The sequence below is a fragment of the Melospiza melodia genome, chromosome 15 (genome assembly GCF_035770615.1).
Source record: "Melospiza melodia melodia isolate bMelMel2 chromosome 15, bMelMel2.pri, whole genome shotgun sequence".
Classification (NCBI taxonomy): Eukaryota; Metazoa; Chordata; class Aves; order Passeriformes; family Passerellidae; genus Melospiza; species Melospiza melodia.
Genome location: NC_086208.1, coordinates 6,509,031 through 6,528,410, shown reverse-complemented (window position 1 = coordinate 6,528,410; position 19,380 = coordinate 6,509,031). Strand labels below are relative to the sequence as shown.

Below are 19,380 nucleotides of genomic sequence, written 5' to 3'. Positions count from 1 at the left end.
CAAAAAAGGCAACAAAAGGGTTCAATTCCTTTCTCAAATACAAATGTAAGCACACTGTTTCTTTCCACTGCTAAAGCATCATGAAGAGAAAGACTGCAGGGCTTTGTAACACCATTTTCAGTTATTACCATCCTGAATGGATGGCTGCTGGTGCCACAGCAAACTGAGCTCAGTGTTAACCACACAGGGACAAGGCTGCTTCATCACTCTCAGCCAGGAGCAGGGCAGGGAGCTCAGCACTTCATCCAGCAACCAATGCTGGAAACAGCCTAAGAGCTTCAAGGCACTGATCAATAATGGTTTCTAATGCTTACTTAAGCAGAGCAGGAACAATAAAGCAGCAGAAAAAGGGGAACACATAACTGAATTAAATTTGTAAAGAATGAAGACCTTCTATGCCTATTGCACAAAACCAGGAGTTTTTAACTGGTGTTTGCACACACAAACAGACCAAAGAGCCACCACCACCTCCACGTTAAAACCTGTCCAAACCCCAGGATTACTGCTGCACTCTGAGGGTGCCCTCTGCCACCCTGGTTGCCAATGACCAAAAAGGACAGCATGTTACTGCAGGCTCACTTTTATGCAACATACCAAACTTAGCAGATCATGAATTTATCAAGAGCTCTTCTCCCATCTCTGAGGCTCATTTCTGCCTACACTAAATAGGAAGATGCTACAAACCTGACAGAGTGCAAGTAACACTGCTCATTTTAAATTGGCAGATTGAAATGCTACTCATAGTCTAACATGGTATTTATCAGTCTTTTAATCAACCACTGTTTCAATGTTTCCAAGTTCCCAACCCATTCAATTAACAACTATTTTACTTCCAAATTAAACATCATGCTTGTATTATCTTTGAAGACCATAAATTCTAACAAAAATATCTGACCATGAACTGACAATGTGAACTAGATATTAAAGGTCTTTCTGGACAATACTGACATGCATTTATTCCAAGTCAAATGAGTTTCAACATTGCACATTTTTTCATTTATAATCCTATCAAAAATCCACACAGCAACTTCAGCGGTTAACAGCATTTCCTGATTAACTTCAGTGAAGACAGAAACAAACCCCACCCTAAATACCAAAATACAAAATGGTTCCCTTTACTTACTGTCAGATAGTTTAGGATAATGGTCATTTGAGAGATAAAGGCATTTTCAGTAATCCAGTGGAGAGATAAAATATTTTCCACTTCCATACTAGGTTATATCCACAAATACCAATAACTTTATTTTGTTTTGTTTGTCTTTTCAAATTATTTAACATGTCTTTCTCTTGACTGTCACACAAAATCTATTCCATCTGTTTCCAAGTGCATCTTCATTTGAGGTAGTACTCCCATTCTGATGACTAGGTTTTAAAGCTCTTTATTCACATTAGGTCTTACTCTACACTGTTTTGCTTCCCAAGCAAGGAGCCAGGCCCTTCAGCTGGCCTGTGGCAGCCCAGGCCCAAGGGAATCAATGGCACCATTGTCATTTGGGAGCTGCAGGATCTGCCCCTGCTTGTTTAACAGCAGCTTTCTTACATCCACAAGCACGAACGCATAAAAGTCTGCTCAAAGTTCACAAGTAGTTTTAATTTTCATGCCCTGCTTTTCAAACACTTTTAAAGTTATTTGGGCAGTTGAAAAACAAAACAAAACAAAACAAAAAACAAAACAAAACATTTTTTCCAGCTAGGCTGCAGAAGTGCTCAGTACTGTAGGAGTGCCTGATGGGCACTTCCAGGCTACTCCTTACCCTGCTCACAGGATCATGAGGATCCAATTAATTAATGTCAGAAAAACACTTTGAAGATAAGAAGGACTTTCTGTGATGATTTTCTCAAAGAACCAAGGAGCTTTTGTTTCAAAAGCCAGATTCTGGATGGAGGCATGAAATACAAACCCATACAGTGGTGGATTTCAGCAGAAAACACCACTGAGAGAAGGTAGAGGAGGGCAGCGTTGCACAGCAAGAAGTTTTAGTCACTGTTCCCACTTTCCCTCTGGAACTACTCGGCACGCTGAATGGATTTTAAGCCCTAAACAGCTACACTGCTATTTATGATTAATTTTAAGAGGCAGTGTCTTGAAATACTTCTGGAATATCTTAATGATCTACTGAAGTCTGGGAGCCTTTCAAAGACCAGGAAACCTGGGCAGCTCTGCCTCTGCTCAGGGGCACTGTGAATGCTGAAGCATGCAGAAGATGAAAGCTCTGGCCTGTTACTGCATTCCCTCAGAAGATCATTTCTAGTCCATGGATATGGACTCTGAAAGCTGGATCATCATGCCAGCCAGGAGGTTCTAAATAAACATTTCATTCCATTCCATCATTTCTGCTGGGGATGCCAACAAGCAGCACCTTTGGTTGCACCTCACTTTCATCCCTGATTTGAAACCCAGTGCTTTGCAAAAGATGACTATAATTTATGAGATGTACAACGTGCCAAAACAGACCTGGACTTCACTAACTCAGACCAATTACACACATTACTATTAACATTCAACATTTGCTTGAAAAACCTGACTAAGAGAGTGTGGTTTTAAGGCTTTAAGTTGTCAGAGTCAGCACTTATGCAGACCTAGTGAATTCCACTGTTCCATTATTCTGCACAATTAGTGAGAGAAGTTTTCCCCTTGCAAGGGGTGGCACTGAACTGCCTTAGAGAGAAAGCAAATCCAGAGCTAAGAACTGCAACTCAGAAATTAAAGGTTTTTTCACGGTTTTCAAGGGAAGAAAGTCACAGGATGGTTGTTTTATACTGGAGGAGGGAAGAAAAAGCCCAGTTAGGTGGGGATGCAGAACAGATACCAGTTCCTGATAAAAACAAAATCCAACAGGAATTTGACTCCACATAAACAATGTTGTACCAATGTTAAGACCACAGCAAGAGATGACTCACATATGAGCATATTCCATAATCTGATCATGTAAATTCACAGTTGAGTGTTAATTCATTCTACCTCTAAGAGAGGATGAAAATTCAAACACGGTAAATTAAAATTACACACTTCAACCAACTGGAAAGAAAACAGCATTAGTCCATTACTAATGACAGTAAGTTCATCAGGAAAATCTCAGATGCATACACAAAATACACTAAGGAAACACTAAAAATTGTGTAACTTCACTGTGTAATCAAGTCAGTGTGCTTTGTCACAATAGTCCTGTGTTCTAACATGCAGCACTCTGAGGTTTAAATTTTCACACCTTACAATCTGACAGACAGCTTATTAACACTTTCATACTGAGCAGAGTTGAGGGTCTCTACAGAGTGCTCCCCAGCACCTACAGAATTAAGGCCATGGAGATACATATAACTAAATTAAAAGGTTAGCTGCATTCCAACATGCCTGATTTGGGTTAGACCTCATAGGTATCCTAACCACATTACCATTGTTTTCTGCTTAAAACAAGTGATGAAGCTAAAAGACTGAAAAAAGCCTTCATCAACTCACCTCCAGGAAAGTTTCACATTTCTATTGCTACATCTGCGTTAGGGATGATGCTGAAATAAAACACAAATGCTTACATCCCACTCCACACTCCCTGTCTCTTCCTCCTCAACTTTTAGGTATATCCCAAGGCAGGAAAAAAATTATTCCATTTGATTTCACCTTTGCTTCAACAATGTGTGCAGTGGAGATGCTAAAGACATAGCACAGATTTTTGGCATAAAGGAACACTCCCAAGGGCCACTGCCAGGACAAGTTAATTCAATGTTAATCTGAACACATTAATGGAATTTCCTATGTTTATCTTTATTAATTATACTATCCATAAGGTTCATGGCAATGTACTAAATTACAAACACGTGACTCTCCTTCACAAACAGAGCAGAATAAAATTCTGTAGTTTTCCTTTGTAGTTCTCCAAAATCTGCACAACTGCTCAGAACTGAAGTCACACAAACAGGCATGGGGAAGGAATCCTCAGTTCATTCATACAGCAGTGAACCTTTGCCTAAAGTAACTCACAAACTTTGAAGTTTCAATGCAAAATAGCTCTCCCTCTAATAAAGCTAACTGCTGGCAGAACAATAAACTAGGTCTGGTGCTCATTAGGACTCTATGAACAGTTTCAAAACAATCCACAACAACTCTTCTGAACTAGAGACTCAAAAGCTTCAGGGATGAGCTATGATGAGCTATTTAGCGAGGCAAGGGTTAGAGGAAAAACTGATTTCTCCCTGTATCGATAGAGAAAGTCAGAAGGCAGAACTTCTTAAGACTATGTGCTTTTGTTTCAACAGACACGTGAGAGACTTTTCTTCAGAAGTCTGCTTTGCTGAAAATGCAAAAGAAAATTTTGATGCCGAAAAGTTACAGCCTATTGACACAGATGCAGGACTACATCATGCTTCACTGTCCTGTCTTTTTTCTTTTAAATTGGCAGAAGACAACTGAAAAAAGATATTGTGTCCTCATAAATTTAAGCTCACACCAAACAAATTTCCATTACTTGGCCTTCCCCTGCATTAATTAGGCTTGGGGAAGGAAAGAAAATTTTTTTTGTCAGAACAATCAAGAAATCTGAGGAACTATCATTCTGAATACAGAACAACCTCTTTAGTTTTGCCAGACACTTGAGAAAAATTAAATCCCCCTAGTCCTCTGCAATATAAACCTAAAAGAGAATGATGAAGTGTTATGATGGAAATTCAACAGTAAACTTTTAATTCCACTTATTGAAGGAATCTTAATTCTGCAGTCTGACTGAACATCAGCAGACACATCACACACTAAGGTGTTGTTGCCTTAGGTCCTTACAAGTAATTCAATGACTAGGTCTCATTTTATTTCACCAATAAATCACATCTCTTTTCCAAGTTTTCCAAAGCTCTGGTATGGCTTTTCATTTAGATGTCCCCATTCTTGGTTAAGAGTCCTCCTAACAGCTCTGCTCTTGATCCTCCCTGAGGCTGACCTGCCATGATTTCAATGGAGCTCCAGCACAGAATCCCTATGTGAAGCCCAGTTCAGGTGTTCCTTGCTCAGCACCCACAGGAGGCTGTTCAGGTGCCACACACTCACCCTGAGTGACCATGTGCTGCCTCAGGGCCCTGTTCTTCTCTTCCACAGAAGAGCTGGAGTAGGAGAATGGACTGAAGGTGATGGACTAAGGAACAACCCAAACAACAACAGCTGCAGCTGGGCTGTTACACCTTTAAAACCCTTCCCCTGGCTCTTCATGGTTATCAGTGCTCAGCAGATCCTCACTTGTTCAGTCCTGGGGTCCCTAAGCCGTGTCTAAATGAGCCATGCAAGCTGGTAACCTTTGCCAGGTAGCTCATAAAAGCCAGCCCTCAATCTCACAGCAGACATTCACCTGACCCAAATCGACCAACACACTCCCAGCATTTTCAGAATTACAGAAATTTGGTATGCAAAAAATGGAGTTATGACCATGGGGCAACTACAGCTGCCATGGGTACAAATATGAAAGGGAGACTGGGTCTGTAGTGCCTCTAAGCACCCAAATTCTTCTGACACAAAGTGTTTGAAGTAATATTCAATAGAAAACAAAGGCACTGGGCAAGCTAAGAAATAAAGGATAAAGTTTAATCTCCCTTGACTAACTTAATCATACAGTCTATAAATCAAGTTTTAAATCCCCATATATACTGTGTATTAGAAAGGACTTGGATTTCTTTTGGAATTTAATGCTGCAATATAAAAATATTCTCTGCAGATGAAATCTCTTTATTGGTTCCAACCATGAAGCCACTAATCATGTAGAATTTCTACTGGGTGATTGTTTTACTAAAAGAGATTTTGAAAAGGGTAAAACCCAAAAATGTTGAAATTGAACAGTTCAAAGGGAAATAGGAGAAGGAACAGCAAAAAAAAGAGAAAGTTTCTTTTACAGAATCAAAGATGTAAGAACACATTCTATCTGACTAGATCAAGGGATGCTTAAGGAACAAAGAAAGGTTTTTCTCAATCCAAAAGAGAATTTTGTTCAGAATAAAATAAGATTATGGAATCAAAGAATGCTGCACAGAAATATCTGTGACAATTGAAACCAGGTTCTCAACCATTTTTTCTTAAGTTTTGTTATGTAGCAGTTGAACAACTATTTAAATTAGTAACAACTTCTCCTCTTGGCACGAAAGGGAAGAACTGTGTCTTCATGAGATTTGGGAATTTGCCTATGGATACTTTATGAATTTGGACTGATTCTGATCATTCTTTATGCAAACTAAGTCACAGAATAAAATTAATTTTGAATTAAAATTTGTAAGAAAAGGAGAACAGTATCATATTAGAACAATGACTACACCTTGCTAACAACTTTATAAAGTAATGTTTAGACCAGCTAAAATACAACTGAGCAATAGATTACATGTGAAGGATTTAATCAACTCCCAAAGCTAATAACTTCCAAAGAGCACATGACATTTCCAACTCAGTCCTGTCCTGGCCTTTATAGGGACTAAGGAAGAATGGAGTGAAAGCAGAGTCAGCTGCATTAGTTAGAGGAGAATTCATTTTACTGAGGATTGCCCAGTGCCATGAAGCGCTCTCACCAAAAGGTGCCCCATTAGCACCCACTGCTCAGAGAGCTTAGGTATTTTAAGAAGCCTTGAACAAACAATGTGTTGATATTCCAAACACTCTGCACCCTTCAAGGGAGTGTTTGCATGGAAACTGCTTGGTGGTTTGGTCATCAGCTAGAAGACAAAAATAATCTAAAGCTTTGAGATCTAAAAAGGTCCCATTAATTGGGTTCAGATTAATAAAAACTGTTCAAACAGGCCATCTCTTTCATGTTTTAATGCATCTTCTTTGAAATTTCTGCATTCAAGTTCCTTAGTTCTGTCCATAACTGGAAACAGAAGTCTAATCAAAACACTGTGAGAAAGGCTGAAATTAAAGATTTTGGGGTCTGACAAGAAGCAGGAAATACTGAAAATCTTGCAGAGTCAGTTCTCCAGAGGCTTCCATGCCAAGGGGGTTTGCAAAGTTATATAAGCAACCAGATTGCTGGGTGTTTTACAAGTCAAACTGAACAACCAGCCTTTCTGAGTTCCCTCTCACTATTTTGCATATTGCTCTTTATCCTTTCCCTGCCTTTCAAAGCAATCTTTCCCTATTTAATGAGAAGGAAAAAACCATTCTTTTAATACAGAACTTTTGAAACCAGCACCTCAGTGGGACTCATTGCTGCTGGCTGCTGTTCAGATGATGTATTTGCAGGGCAGATCATCAAAGCAACAGCAGGTTTCAGCTGCTGCTCTGTTGTAGCAAGTGTTGTTTTTATGAGAACAATGCTTACAAACACATGGTAAAAGAATGCACCACCACCTCTGTCATATGATGACACAACTAGGAAATGAAAATGTGATTTTTATGGGTTCCAAAACTGGTCATGACCACTGCCACCAATGAGCAGGTATGAGCCAAAAAGCACAGCCAGCTGGAAAGAAACATCCATACTCTTCTTTAAGATGCAAAGGATAAAGGCCAAGGAGCCATGTAGCTGGAAAAACAGCAACATGGAGAATTCTCCTGGAGATTCAGACTAGGTGCAAAGTCATCAGCCTCCCAGGCAATGCACCTCTTGCTCAGCACCCCAGCACAGGGCTATCCCTCAGACCTCCTGCCCTCAGCAAACAAGAAGAAACTTATTTAAAGATCCTTAGTGAAAACACTCACCTGCAGGCAAGTGACCTGTAGAGAACTGTTTTGTGAGCCAGTGGTGGAAAGCTGGGACACACAAGTTAACCCAGCCATCAAGGCTTAACCTGAGGCCAGAGGAAAGAGTATTCTCCATCACCCAGAGGAATAGCAAAGTCTGTCTTTTTGTAATGCTTTTTAAGACTGGCCATTTAATATATAAAAATAAATAAACTAGCTTTTGAGAAAGTATTTCTTTTGTACGATTTCAAAACGTGCCTTGGACCCTACAGATCACTATACAGAGTATTAGATACCAGCTGGCTATTTAATGAAGCCAGAAGGGAAAAGGTCACCTTGGAATTTACTATAATAAGATAAACCTACCAGAAATTCTAAATTGTAATTATTTAAGCAACAGCAGTAGTTGGAAAAATATATGGTCAGCAAAGAATAATGTCCTGGATATACTCTGTTCCAACTACAGGTCATTACACTAGGTAAGATGCTTGTGCAACTTGAATTCAGTGGAGTTGAATTCATTAGGGTTGAATTCCATCCAAAGTCTTAACAGCATCAAGGGTTTTAGTAAGTGGTCATCCCAGCCAAGTAATACATGTTGGCTGTAGTAAGATGAACATTTATTTAGTGAAAGACACACTCCCTGCAGAAAATCAATTTGAAACCATTTTAAGGACAATAACTGAGAGGATATAGAAGTGTAAGTGTGTGTACAGGGAGAACTGGACATCCTAATAATGAACTACAGGTGAGAAATATTAGAAATGGAGCAATTACACATCTCTGTTTGTCCTGATGTACTGTCTCCTATTGGTTTATAACCCTTCTGCATTAGAAGCAAACTTCTGCTGGTCTTAATTCTCCCTCCCAGCTTATCTATTCATACATTATCCACAGACACAGGAATACAACCACAAAGCAAGATCCAAGCTCAGGCTGATCCAAAACTTCTTGCCAGAATATGCTTCTAAGATTCCTGTCATCTCCAGGCATAAAGCAGAGACTCCTCATACCTCTCCACCATTGCCTGGAGCCCTTCACACAAAATATGGGAGCCAGACTGGCTATGGTAAAGGTAATTAACACTACTTAATGTCAGAGCAAGCTGTAGGCCCCACACACACTGAAACTGCAGTTTGCAGAAGAAGACTATGAAATTATTAAAAATCACCATAAAAACCCATTTAGCCACAACCAACCAACCACAATACAACACTTTTCAGCTCAAGGAAATGTGACCTATTCAATTTCTCAGGCCAACACACCCAGTTAAACATAAATCCTGAAGGGAATCTGTCAGCAATTAGTGCAATATTAAATCACAGGCACTGAACTGGGTAGCTGCTAAAAAATGCATGTTTTCTGATCAGACCCTGGGCTTCTGTGCATAAAATAACAGCCATGGAAAAGCACTTTTCTGGATAGGTTGGCATTAGACACTTCAGTTTCAAGGCTGTTTTTAAATCCCTGGTGAGAAAGACGAGTCTCTCAGGAGACCTGTGTTGCTTTTGAATTAAGGCACAGCCACACAGAGAGCAATTAATTAAAATCATTATTAATTCAGAGAATCAATACATCTACAGCTAGTAATGTTAGCTAACAAAACTGAATTAACTGGAAAAAGTCAGAGTCTTCTCTGCTCATCAGGTGTCTTCTAAAACTGACATTGAATTGAAATTTTTAAGGTGCCCCAAAATTTCTAAAGCAGCTATTAATGGCCAGTCTGGAAGAGTCAGAAAATATTTGACCAAATATAGAATCTGAAGCACTGAAGGACACAACTGAGTGGAGACAAAGAGACAAGGCAAAAGTTAATAACCAGGAGTTATCAACTTATATTGCCAGTTCCATGCTTTTATCAGAATGTTTGATTTGCAAACATTTTCCAAAAAAACCCCAAAGTTCTTTATTTTCCTGTGTAGTTTCTCCTGACTCTCCAGTTCAGTATTCAGGAAACAGGGACACAATAGTTTCACTAGGGTACCTAATAATAAAAAGCATTTCTTAGGAACACTATTCAAAATGTGCTGCTTAAGTTTGCACACTGACTGTAATTGCCTCTTCAGACACTACTAATTCACTGTGAAGTTTCCTTGTGATTTGAACTTGCTGTGTCTAACTTCAGTTTATTTAGGAAGTGATTCCTTAAATCATTTCTCCACGTTTTGGAGCACATTGTTGGCTGTACTAAGAAATATCTTTGTTGTTTAACTCCAGCAGAGAACAGTCAAGAGAAAAAAGGACAAAAGGTAAAAAAAATAGTTATCCTTATCCTGATATTGTAATTACATTTGTTTTTAAGTAAAGCATTCAGGAAGCCACAGATGCAAGAGAGACACTCCAACTCAGATGCACTGACAGATACCAGGATGCGCTCAATGATTAATACAATGTTCAAGTTCTTGGGAAGGTCTCAAATCCATCACAATAAACAGCCAGAGCAGCATAGCTTTGGGTTACAGCACTCCGTAAACTCAAATGACAAACTGCAGGCTTTGGTTTTGAACAGAAATGTGAGAATTATCAATGGAGCACTGACAGTTCTCGTGCAGTGGGAGAGCCACTGAGCCCAAGGCACAATGAAACATTGGAACAGAAGTTTATTATAAGCAGATCCCTTGTATAAAGTTCAAGTCCTAAAAATTCTAATGTGCATCCTCTCCTCCATATTGCTATACTCATTGCATCTTTTTTTGCACAGAAACATTTAATCTTGTGTAAAAAATAAAACTAAAACAATTATTACCAGCAATTTAAAAAGTATATTTTGAAGTATATTAGTTGACTTAATAAGCACCACATGAAGGAAATCAGTGAGGATATATATTATAAAATTCTTCACATGATCACAGCTGTGATCAATGTTTATCTTCTAAATTCCTGCCAGTGTTCTAATCTAACGCCTTTATTTGCGGTAATTTCGAATCTCTAAAGTGATTTTCAAAATGTTATTTTAAGTTCAAGAGTTGCTAACAATCTTTCATCAGGAGATGTATTGTTTGACTGTTATCTGCTACAGGGAATACTGAATAAAAATGGTTTTCAGAGCCCCATTTCTTTTCAGAGCCCCATTAGTATCAAGCCCTGTTGTTTTTGTACAACAAATTCCTTAAAATCATATTCCTGTTCAGGCACACCAATATTCACAATAGTGCTATTAACATCCCTTGGACCTTTGTTTAAAGAAATATTAATCTGCAACTTTTATTTTAATCATTAATTGTGTATACTGGCATGTGCTAATAGAAGATGCTAGAAACAGCAGAGTATCATTTTACAGAAAGCAGGGAAAATGGATTAGATGCAAAGATGTCTCTATCTCATTTAGTGGCTGAAGTGACTTAACTCCATGAAAAACAAAACTGAAATACACAATACATTCCCTGAAGGAACTGTAGGAACTGTAATGAGCTTTACAATTAGCAGTTAAATAATTTCACTGTGAAACAAACATCTCTGTAGAAAATAGCATTCAGGTAAGAAGGAAAATGTTAGGAGATTTGCCCACACAGGGAATGATCCACCTTCCCTTGGACAGAAGCCCAGAGCCCTGCAATGGCAGGCAGTGTCTGCCGCCTTCTCCTGCACTCAACCCCAATCCCACAGGACTCCACACTCAGACAACTGCCCCAGAACAAACAGACATTACCAGATTATCTCCATTAAAGTTCATTATGCAGTGTACTTCAAAACTAACACATTTTCAAGCACTGTGTTGTTCAATTCTATATTAAGCTAAATTTTAACTTGAACTGCTGACACCTCCTTCCCAACAGAGTGCCTTGCAGTTGAGGCTGTGGATACGGATAGCAACCAGCTTCTTTCAATTAGGTTCTCAAGGCACAATATGCAAAAAAAGCACATTCCAAATAATCACTTCAGATCTGTTATCTGGCTTTAAATTCTGCTATTATCTCAAATCCCAATCCCAAAGATGCAGAAGCATTTATACTCCAGCCCACATGTTTTGCAGCACAAGTGCTGTAACGTGCTGGTCCCACTGAAGGTATCATGGTCCTACTTAATTCAGTGGCAAGTTTCCCATGTCAGTGTATGAGAACTGTCCAGATGATGATTACCAGCAGGATAAAAAGTATGTCTTTGTCTCTAGCATGTGACACAAGTGCTTTGCCAATGGAAAGGTCTGGCCAAGGTCAGCAGTTCTGTTACCAAAAGGTTCTGTTACACGTGAGCCAGTAAGAAAATACTGCTGAAAACAACTTTGAGAAGTCATTCTGACACAGCTCAGGGCTGTGCAGCCCATAGGCTTCTCTACAATTTACAGAGCTGGTAATACATAGCTTTTTCTCTCAACTGTAAAAAAATACAAGAGTAAATATACAGCCTGATGAATACATCATTAATAGTCATGAATAGCTGTTATACAGCACTCCAAAACTGGACTGCTTTCTTTCCCAACACACGCACACTAGAAAACCAGCATGAGATGTTTCCTGGGGAATTTCAGATACACCTCATGGCTCTATTAGAGTCAGTCTGTTTTGGCTCACTAAGACACACTAGTTAATGTTGCAGCCCATTCTCAACTTGACTGCTAAAATATTTTCCTTTATCACATCGACACTCTTCCTACAATAAAGATCTACAAAAAAGGAATGGAAAGTGTAAAGGAATTGGAATACTTGGACAGCGGGAGAAGAAAATACTCTATTTGTGCTGCATGAAATTCAATTCATTCCAAACTGGGATTTTATGGAAAGTTAATTACAAAGTTCCCTGAACAAGCAATTGGCCCATCTCCTTTAATCTGCATATTCTGACTACCCAGATAAAATTCTAGGAACACCTTAAAGCTTTATATACCACTGCCATGTTTTCTCTTTTTAACAGAAGTTTATTGTTTTCCAGTGGCAAGAACTTAAAATTTTATTCTGGAATCACTCCAGCTTGTGTGCAAAAGCCAAAAATGCAGTCCTCAAAATGAGAAAATTCAGTAAGCTGAATCATATTCAGCAGAAACTATAGAGCTGTGCTTTTTATGAGGGCTTTACCAAAATGAGCAATAGACTAATACAAAATAGTTACAAAAGCAGTATGGAGAAGCTTTCAAACATTTGGATGACTTCTAGCTGAGTCTGAAACTCATATTCTTTCCTGCTTTTTCCAGCACCTCCTGATTTTAAAGAAATACCTCCTTGTGAACACTCCTGATCACTCACTTGCTTAGTACGTTAGAGGAAAGTGTGGAGGTCGGTAAATCTGCTTAATGAAAGCACATGGAACTCAAGGCAATCTCCCAAACAGAGAAAAACAGGGTAACTGATACCTAGGAACACCTGCCATCATCTCCTAAAAAAACTATGCTAATGACCTTGAGCTGACTTCCAATTTTGCACTGAAGGAACTAAAATGTACAAAGTGAAAGGAAAACCAAAAGCAACCAACTTCTGCTCCTTGGAAAAAAAAGGGAATGGTGTTTACAAGCAGCTCTGATAACTACAACTGGATTATGACAGAACAAGGTATTGAAAATTCAGTTTTGCAAAGCACTCAACTACATCCTTACAAGAATGGCTGCTGGGTTAATTTTCTTGTTGCTGCTGCAGTATAAGGATAATTTAAATTTCTTATTGTTATTTTTAAAGTTTGAGACTTCTGCTTATTACCATAAATATAGAGAAACCAGTAAATGCTTGATCTGAGTTTTCGAGTTTCCCAGATCCACCAGTGTTATGTGCACTACAAAAATGTCTAAATTCTGAATGCTATTTTATCAGTGAGAAATTTGTGACTACCAAAAAAGCAAGTGCAGAATTACCACTTCACTTGTCCAATAAATTGTTTGATAAGCCTTTCTCTTAGTTTCAGCTTTCTGATCTGCTTGAACATGTTCATTTTTGTCCTGGTGTAACTCACCTGCCTCAATAAACCAAATTTATTGTGTAACAATGTAAGCAGAGTGGCTGGAATCCTTCTAGGCTGGAATTACATCCTCAAGAATTCCTAACATGGGAGGGAGCTGGCAAATTTAGCAGACTAAATCCATACCAGCACTTTTAAATAAAACATATGAAATGGATAAAAACAAAAAACGAAAAAAAAAGAAAGAAAAGATGATAGCATAAACCAAGAGCTCAGGGGATAAAGAGTAGCATGGGAAAGAAAAACTCTATCACTTTCCCATACATGCCAACACACTGGTTATTTCTGAACAAAAATGTTACTCTCTTTCTGTCCTGCCCATTACAAAAATGTTCAAGTGGCTCAGGACATTTTAATATAGTTTAGGGAGTTTTTCTGTCAGCTGTTTTCAGATGCTGGCACATAAATCTGACAGCAAAATTACATTCAACTCCATGATTTTATATATTAGTAGTGTCACTACTTCCACTGTACTGCCAAGTCAGCTATGTTCTCACCCATTTTCTACCAAATGTACATGGAAATTCTTTAGAAAGAATTATTGGTTTAGTTCATCATCAATTAAGTCAGTGTTGATGGATGCTATACACTCTGTTCTCATGAAATAACAAATGCTGGTGTATATTGGTATATAACATATCAAAACCTCATTTGGATGAAACCAAGACAAGTAAGAACTGAGAAGACCACCCAGGCAATAGGTTCAGAACATTTGGCTTTCTTGGGCAGAGGGTAGCTTATTCTATTTCTTCAAATTAGAAGTAAATTTTTGGTAAAATTATAAAACTCACTTTCCAATTCAGACTGTTCCCCATAATAAACTCCCATCTACAGGCAACATTTCTGTGGAACTCATTCAAGCTTCAGCAGGAATTAAGGGGAAGAAAGCAGAAAAGAGAGTAAAAGCAATTCCATAATGAGCACCTTCCTTTTTTGCACCTGAGCAGCAGCTGAGATGCTTTACCCACCAGAAGGGAGGTAAAACAGCAGTCCAACAAGAGGACTGGCATTTGGAACTTCTAGTACAGCCAGACAGTTTCTGGCAAACACCACACCATGCCAGCACAGAAGTTCTCAGGTGGCTCCAATTTTACCATCTGCAATGGCAATTTTTAAGCCCAATCTAAGGATGGTGAAGAGAAAACAGAGGGTGAGGGGCAGGTTTTATAAATCATAAGTAACACTCCTCTCTCCAGTCCACTCACCAGAATTGCCTACAAAACCTGCACAAATGTAGCCAAACCAAGGGCTTTGAAACCTGGGAACACACCAGGTTACAGTGGGGAATGCCACAGTCCATAAATGCACAAAAGACTGATACAGATCTGATATAAATTCCACATAATCTCTAATTTGCAACCCACGATACACATCTAGAAGTATACATTAAGATGTTATGTTGCTATAAATATTCCAGGATCCTCCACGGTTTCGAATTAGGGACCTGCTTCTGAATAAACAGCTGTACAAGGACCTTGGATTCTGTGAGTAAGTACCTTCTCAAAATCAAATTATCTCACTTTAAAAGAAATGAAAATTTTTGGCAATCAGAAGATGCTCTTTTCTCCTCAAGCAGCCTTTTATAAACACAAGCATCTGCTTGGCTGGATTCTTGACTGATCAGAGAAGGTTAATGATGTGAGAAAGGGAAACATCACAGCGGAACCGATTCAAAGGAGAAACTAAAGCCAAGTCAGACAGACAGGGAAATAGATTGTAACAGCTCTACAATGTTTGGCATGCAAGATCCATCTAGAATTAAAAACAGCCAGTTAGTTCTGATCAAAACACCTGTTTAATGATTTCTTTTCTTTCCTCTCTTCTTCTTGACATTGATTTCACACTGCTCAAGAAGGCCTTTCCTGGCACAACCTCCACCCAGTTGCACGAGCACACAAAGCATTCTTCATTCACTGAGATGCAACTTACCCAAGTAGTTGTTGCTCTTTGACATCTCAGTAATGTTGATTTTAGTAGCTCCTTCAGGAATTTCCACTATCTTGTGGTAGCCAAGATTTGTTAGCGTGTGTTTGAAAACTCCAGACACAACTTTACAAGCAGTGTTGTCCCCTCCACATATTCCACACTTGTCAATCACCTTGTCAGAACCCAGATAGTCGTCACAGCCAATGCTCTGCAAAATAAAGTAAGATTTCTTTTTCCAAGATCTTACAACTGCAGACTTCGGACACAACAACTGAGAATAGCATGACTTTCAGAGAAGAATCAATTCTGAAATGATTTTGTGAATTAGCATTTCAGCAATGTCTTCTGTACGGAAAAAAGCAATAAAACCCAAAGGGATCTCAGACTTGGTGTTTTCAATGTAGCCAATAGATTTTTATATCCTGTCAGGCAAAATCCAAGAACACACCACGAGCAGTAATGCATTGATCATGCTGACTGCATACTCCTCAGCTGAAAGAGAAGCTGAGCAACAATGTTCCCACAACTGCTGCTCAGGAATGAGGTGGAGAGCTTTGATTTTTTTATAATTCAAAATAGGCTTTCTACAGAAGCAGAACTACTTCCTCCATAGTCCTGTCTTAATCTCCTTTAAAAATGAGCACTCAGCCTATTCTCACCAAAAGAGGGATGTGAGAAATCTTTATACTGCATCTAGACAGTTAGAGAAGAAACCCACAAGTTCATTGAGCAGAAAACCTTCAACCCACTCAGTAACATACACCTGGACAGGAGAGTTTAAAACAAAATGATTTCCTAGAATCATAGAATGGTTTGGGTTGGAAGGGGACCTTGAAGATGATCCAGTTCCAACCCCTTTTCCACAGGCAGGGACACCTTCCTCTAAACCAGATTGTTCCAAGCCCCATCCAACTGATCTTGATTTGTACAATGCATAAAACAGCTTTAAAGATGAGATGCCAAAGGAATCCTGGATGACCAGGGATATAACTGTGTTTTTGCAAAAACAACACTGCTGTCCATTTTTTCTTACAGTTTAAAAAACAACTTATCTGAGATAAATCAGCTTCTGTTTTGTGACAACAGAGAAAATACTTAAGCAGCAAGCCAAGGAAGAGATTTGATGTCCTGGAATTTTGATATTGGTTATGGCCTCAGTATAGCCTGGAGATAAGTAGGAATTTGTGAGTGGCTGACAGCTAAGCAGCAAACAGACAAACCACATGGGATTACTTCTGGAGTACAGGCTGAATTTGACTTGGCTAGTGAGGAAGCTCCAGATCCTTAGGAGACAGCTTTAAGATAAGCAGCAGATATTTCATGTACCTCATGACAATACCTTTAAGTTATTAGTGAGCAGGAAATGAGCTGCATGTAATTAGAAACTCTGTATTCCTCAGAATAAAATTTGGTCTTATTTGTGAAAAGGGTAGAAATGCCCAACTCAGAGCTTGCTTACAGGCATCACTGTACCTATGTTTTGGAGACAATACATTCCCCAAACCCTTCACAAACACAGCACAGCTGATCTATCCAGAGCCAGGATGTCCAACAAAGAAACCTCTGCAACCCACACACCCCCAAAAATCACCCAGGCTACTTGCTGACATTACATGAACCACTGCATCCAGCCACTTTCACACGAGGACACTGGGGGTCACAACATAAGGAGTCTGTCAGAACTCCAGACATCTGGGGCTTCACTCCCATGGTATTCCATTGATAGCTTACTCAGGAGAAAGATCTGAGAGGGATCAACAAAGTGATTCCAGCAAGAACTACAAATATCATGAAGCAGCAGGACTTCACAGTGAGACAGGTATTGGCTTTATTTACAGCCACTGAAGCCAGCAGTAGTGTGTTCTTCTACCTCAGCACATCAATAGCAATATTGGAAAATCAATCAAAATCTCCCAAACCTCAAAGAAAACATAACTAATATCTGTCACAGATTTCGAAACTAAATTTTATTATTCTACTTCACCACTGTGTCCTATAATGAGACACAAGAATTATGATGTCCACAAGGTGGCACTTACAATCCTTGGGAAATCAAAATGTAGGTCTTTGCAAAACAATAAAAAAATTGAATTTCCTACACCTAAACATGAAGTTGATATTGCACTTCTTTTCAAATTAGCCTTAATCACATGAGTAACAACTCCTGCTGCTTTGCTACCAGTAATACATTCTTTAAAATTTTTCAGTCAACCCAAGGATTTCTTTTGCTTTGGAATGAAATAAAATGTTCTACTAAATTTAAATTAAAAAGAAATCTCAAACTGTTTCTTCTTGCATCATATGTTCTCCTTGTCTGGTGACCAGGTGGACTTCATTTATCAGTCATAAATAAATATTTTAATCCAAATCCTCACATCTTTTCTCCAAAGAAATCCTCACTGACTTCAAAGTTGACATCAACTGGAAATTTGCCAAGTCACAGAAGTCGGCCTCTTTATGGATTTGACCGGGCAGAATTCTATCAATTCCATGGTCTTCACAATGCAAAATTTACAAACAAATTTTAAAGACTTTTGGATTTAAGTGTGTCAAACAGAAGTATGTACGTTATTTTTCATTCACATGAATTTTTGTGCAACTTAAATCATTTCCACTGAGTCTGGCAAAATGAGAAAGATCAAGTTAGGAAGCACCTGAGAAAATTTTATGAACACAAAACTTTGGGACCAGATGAGGTCATGGTGATTGGTGGTGATGTCTAAAAAGTAACTGCCACATCCATCTTCATTTAAGGCAAGGAGAACCTGAGGCTCAGTTGCAGGTTGGTCACCTTTACAGCCCTCAGGAAGTCTGCAGAGCCAATCCTCATGGAAGTCATTTCCAAATGTAGGAAGGACAAAAAAAAAAACCCCAAAAAAACAACAGAGAAGACTGAGATCAACCATTATGGATGTACCACAGTCAAACTGTGTCTGAACTTGTGATTCACTGACAAGTTCAGCACATGAGTGGAGAGGAATGGATGTTCTGTGCCTTGACCTTAACAAGGCCTTCAGAGTCTCCCTCAGTATCCAACAGCCACACAGAAATTCAGAGTGGGAAAGCTGACAATAAGGTATTGACAGTAAGGTATCACAGCCATGCTGCTCATGTAATCCTTTCCCTCCAGGCAGGAGTACAGCACATTAGGAACAAGGAAGCGCACACTGCTTTGGCATCTGAAAGCTCTGGCTCCTCATCTTTCAGAGCTACAGTTTGCATTAGTGGACTTTGATTCTTCTCCCAGTCAGTTTCTGCTATTTTCACCCCAACTTTTACTTCTTGCCTTTGGTAAGTCTCTCTCCTCTCCACTAGGAAGGACACTAGTTTCTCTGAGTTTTCTCCTCTGAAATCTAAGCAAGTCTGCCTAGACATTGGCTGGATGGCTCTCCCCTCAATGTGTGAAGAAGCTGAGCATAATACTGCTACTTTTCTCTGGCTACTGTTAAAATCTTTGACCTTCATATATGATTTTAACTCTTACAATTAGATAAATATAATTCCTTTCATTTCTCTGTCTGTGAAGGGTAGTAAATGAGACCCCAATGAAGATGTTATGACTGCTAGAGAGTAACAGCCAGCATGTGCAATTTTACTAGCACAGCAGGGAAATGCCAGCACAGCCCATGACTGAAGCATTTCCCTGTAGGAGGCACTGCCTGTGTGCAGACACCAGGGCAGGGTTTGGTGGTGCATGTTCCTCAGTGGAAACAAACTGAACAGCCTGTTCAGCAGTGAGGAGCCATGGCTGTGCTTGAGCAAGAGGTAAACCTCATGCTTCAGGAAACCTCCCAAGGCAGAGCACAAGAAAGGCAGCAGAGCCTGCTTGTCTCACTTCAATGTCTCACACGTCTTCAAGGTCGCAGCCTAACCCTCATTTGCTTTACAAATCAAAGGAGCAATGCTGAGAATTTACATTCAACCACAGGATA

The 19,380-nt window shown here is 39.2% G+C and overlaps 1 protein-coding gene across 3 annotated transcripts in view; it reads right to left on the bottom strand.

The window, feature by feature from the left end:
- Positions 1-19,380, bottom strand: part of THSD4 (thrombospondin type 1 domain containing 4) — a 232,051-nt gene that overhangs the window by 36,974 nt on the left and 175,697 nt on the right. For all 3 annotated transcript variants that reach the window (XM_063169561.1, XM_063169562.1, XM_063169563.1), the window contains one exon: positions 15,452-15,656. In XM_063169561.1, the coding sequence (XP_063025631.1) occupies positions 15,452-15,656 (205 nt within the window). The remainder of the gene's footprint in view (positions 1-15,451; positions 15,657-19,380) is intronic.